Source organism: Coenobita brevimanus, unplaced genomic scaffold (genome assembly GCF_032717465.1).
Source record: "Coenobita brevimanus isolate Jiangsu-jjx unplaced genomic scaffold, ASM3271746v2 jjx.HiC_scaffold_2841, whole genome shotgun sequence".
Taxonomy (NCBI): domain Eukaryota; kingdom Metazoa; phylum Arthropoda; class Malacostraca; order Decapoda; family Coenobitidae; genus Coenobita; species Coenobita brevimanus.
This window is the reverse complement of record NW_027643809.1, coordinates 23,094-26,743: the sequence shown is the minus strand read 5'-3', so window position 1 is coordinate 26,743 and position 3,650 is coordinate 23,094. Positions and strand designations below refer to the sequence as shown.

Sequence of the window (3,650 nt, the reverse complement as noted above, 5' to 3'; positions counted from 1 at the left end):
TGGGCGATAAGTGAAGCCAGCGGGCCCGGCGCGGCGGCCATCTTAGGATGCCCACTCTACCGAGTCCCGACCTTCCCGTACAGCTCATCATAATTCACAAATACTAACCTTTCCCGAGTGTTTTTTGCATTATATCCTGATGTAAATAGATAGAGCAGTTATCAATATAATTACTTTAGCTATTTTAAGCCTTTTCTCCATTACTATTGCGCTCTGAATGAAGTGAGAAGAAAAGTTATTCCCGGTCCCCTTACCTTGTCTCTACGCACCATTTTACTTTGGATACACAAAAATCAACGATTAGAAGCGAACATATACCAATTTATTAATAGCATTACATTAATTGAGTGGATGGTGAGTGCCCTCACTTACTGGTTCTTAAATAATACTAACCTAGTTAGTGTTTTCCTAACATAACAGCCTCTTACTTTAGCAGTGGTTGCTTTGCAAGATGATGCAAACGTATCTTGCAATATGCAAGCACCACTGCTTTAATAAGAGAAAAATGTGATTATTATCAGGTGAACATTCAAACATATGGGAATTATGTGTTTTAAATGCAGTGCTACCAGTCTCTTTCAATACAGAATATGCAACTAGAGAGGAAATTCTGGGAATGTTACGTAGCTCTTTGTCATGACTTTTCAACATTTTCTGAAATATTTTCTCTGTGGATCTGCAGACAGACACAGCACTCATAGAGGGCTTTATCAAGCCGCCTTTGTCCTTAACCAGTATCAATGCACAACTTTTATCATTGTTCTTAATTTCTGTTGCTGTAAGTGCAGACAAGCAGTCTGGACATGAAATATTTCTCTTTACCATTTTAACTGCATATCCGGCAATGTAACCTACTGCAGCTTCCTTATAATCTGACACATCTGTAAAGTTTGGACAGTCTACATAATCATGATCTTCTTGGGCAGGACTACGAGGAATGATATCATATCTTCTTGCCATCATAATATCTTCAGTTTTATCCTCTAAAGCTTTCTTCATGACACTGCTAGATGTTGCAGATGTGAGCACTTCAGTGAGGTCTTGTGCAGAGACATTCCTGTTTGACGTTTTTATTTCATGCCTCAGAAAGAGTCTCTTGTATGCTGCCATGAGGTTTAACGCAGAAGGGTTATTTCGAAAGCCACCAGATGCTCGAATTGCACAGAAAAAGAGTTCTAAGTGATCCTGTGACAGCTTATAAGTTAGAAAGTACTGGAGTGGCTTATTTACACCTACAAACTGTTTATAAAGTGCCTGAACACTCTTAATGGCAGCCAAAAAACCAATGAAAGGTGTCTTTCTAGAAGTTTTGTACATGAGGATGTCATCAGAATTAGTGATAGTCATTAGATAAGCAAATGCTTGATCTAAGAATGACATTGAAACTACTTCTGTCTCAGGTTGAAGTGCTGCTTTCATTCCTCTAGCAAATTTGTTTCTCGAGTTCAGTACATCAAAAAGTTTATCAGCCATTTGCAGAAATTTAACTGTACCCTGACAATCCTTAAACTGTGGGAGATGTAATGAATCCCGACAGAAGATTAATGCATCAGCTACACTAGAACTCAGTGTTTGCGCAGCAAGTTTTACTTTCATCTTTTGAGTGTGCCATGAAAGATGGATATCCCTGAGTTTATTTCCTAAATGAAGGCCCTCCTCTTCTTGAAGTTGATGCAGTGCTTGAATATATTTCCATTCTATTTTATTTCCTGATCCATCTTTCATGCACCCACAAACAGCAAAAGTGTTGCGCAAAAGCTTGAGCATATGACAAACGTCAAGCAGCACATAAACTCTTTCTTGAGGTAATGAAGGATGTGGAAAACTTGGGTCTAAATTCTCTGGGTTCATGGAGGCTCCTAGTTCTTTTAACATGGTCATGTGACTGGATGGCCCATCACATGTCAAAGAAATAACCTTGACCCCTACATCTGCTAGCATGTGAATACATTGACGAATGAGGTTTGCTCGCTCAGATCCAGCCAGCCCGTGAATTAAAAAGTAGCCAACAGGGAGTTTCCATGAACGATTTACACATACAACCATGAAAACAAGTGCTTCAGTAGCCACAGGAGAGGAATCATCCGTGATGCCAGTGCCCATATCTACATAGCCAACCATTTGTTCTCCATTCCACTCAACATGTTTTTTGATTGACATCTAATCAATGGTTAGTGCACACAGAATTTCTTCTCCTTTTAATTTTGCAGCTTGCACTTTACGATGTAATGAAGCGAATGCTTCTTTAGTAAAGCCTACTGTCCCATCTACTCTTCCATACCATTTTCTTAAAGTACTAGGGTGAGGAAGACTAAGGCCAAAGGAATCTCTTACATAATCATATGCCTTAGAAGAATAAAACTGCAATGTGAGAGCAAATGACTTCAGAACTGGGTGGTAGGCTTCGCTATGTGTGTTTTCTGTCTTTAGTATTCTCTGCAGCATTTCGAGAGGCACACCTGAGAGTGAAGATTTAAGTAGATTTTCACAGGTTTCAGATATCATACTATTCTCTTTAAGGTTTTTCACAACATCCATTAATGTAACTAATTTTCTCTTTTGTCGTCGACATTTTTGTTGGACAGTTTTTACCTTCTTCTTAGTTGTTTGTACTTCTTGCACTATTATATCAAGCCTTCGTTTCAGTTGGTGAGGGCTTGGAGCATGATAAGTGTGATCTTTAGCAACATTTCTTGTCTCTTGACTCGCTTGCATAGTCTGCCTCTGTTGCATTTTCCTTGTTTGCTGGAGGTAGTAAAGAGGACTGTAGATTCTCAAATGTGGTGTTAGGAGCTCGATGGAGAGTTCTCTTAGCAGGAGGTTTCCGTAACTTGGTTTTCTGCAAAATAAAAGTGAACGTATAGGAGAAGTTCAAGATTTACATATAATCATGACGTTATATTGTTGAAATAAGCAAGCAGATATTACTCCCTCCTCTCTCTCTCTCTCTCTCTCAAATGAATATTCTTTATTTATCACGGATATGTATGAAAATAACAGCCCGATTGATGATTATGAATGTTTTTGTTCAAAATAAAAAAGTATATGCATCTCAGAATTTATCTATAAGTAAAAAAAACTCAATAAGTAATATATTCTTATTTACATACTTATTCACTATAGGTTGTACTAAGTATTAATACTGGCAGTTGTAAAATAACTTACTTTCTGTAAGTGGTCAGGAAAGTCAAAAATAGTAGGAATGCTGCCTACTCTTAGACGAGTAGTTTGGCCGGTCCTATCAAAACAAGTCTCGTCAAAGTGATCTCCACAGATGACTGATGCAGAAGTCGGCTTGAAGTTGACTCTTAGAAGTGCGTGCACCCATGCTCTAAGGCTCTCGGGATCTTTTGGGAACCTGTACAGAGTTGAATGTTATTATATATACACACACACACACACACACACACACACACGTGTATCTTAATAGTTAGGCTATTAGAAAATCAATAATTTTCTCAGTGACGCAACCTCTCTTGTACAGTCAGCAACAAAAGTCCTGTCACCTCTCCTGCTACTCTCTCCATGAGGTTTTGTTAATCAGCCTTATGGATCTGCAGTAAATGACACTAATTATTTTATTTGGCCAGAGATCAGTGCCATCAACTTCATTTGCTCCGGATTCAACAGACTTATCATCCAAATTCATG

The 3,650-nt window shown here is 38.5% G+C and overlaps 1 protein-coding gene across 1 annotated transcript; it reads right to left on the bottom strand.

Moving 5' to 3' along the window:
* Positions 1–2,334: 2,334 nt before the first annotated feature.
* LOC145390110 (THAP domain-containing protein 2-like) lies at positions 2,335–3,347 on the bottom strand (the record flags this gene model as incomplete). The annotated part of the gene is made up of 3 exons (XM_080265168.1): positions 2,335–2,459; positions 2,710–2,839; positions 3,166–3,347. Coding segments are annotated over 3 exons (437 nt in total), but the record flags the coding sequence as incomplete, so codon positions are not given.
* Positions 3,348–3,650: the final 303 nt, after the last annotated feature.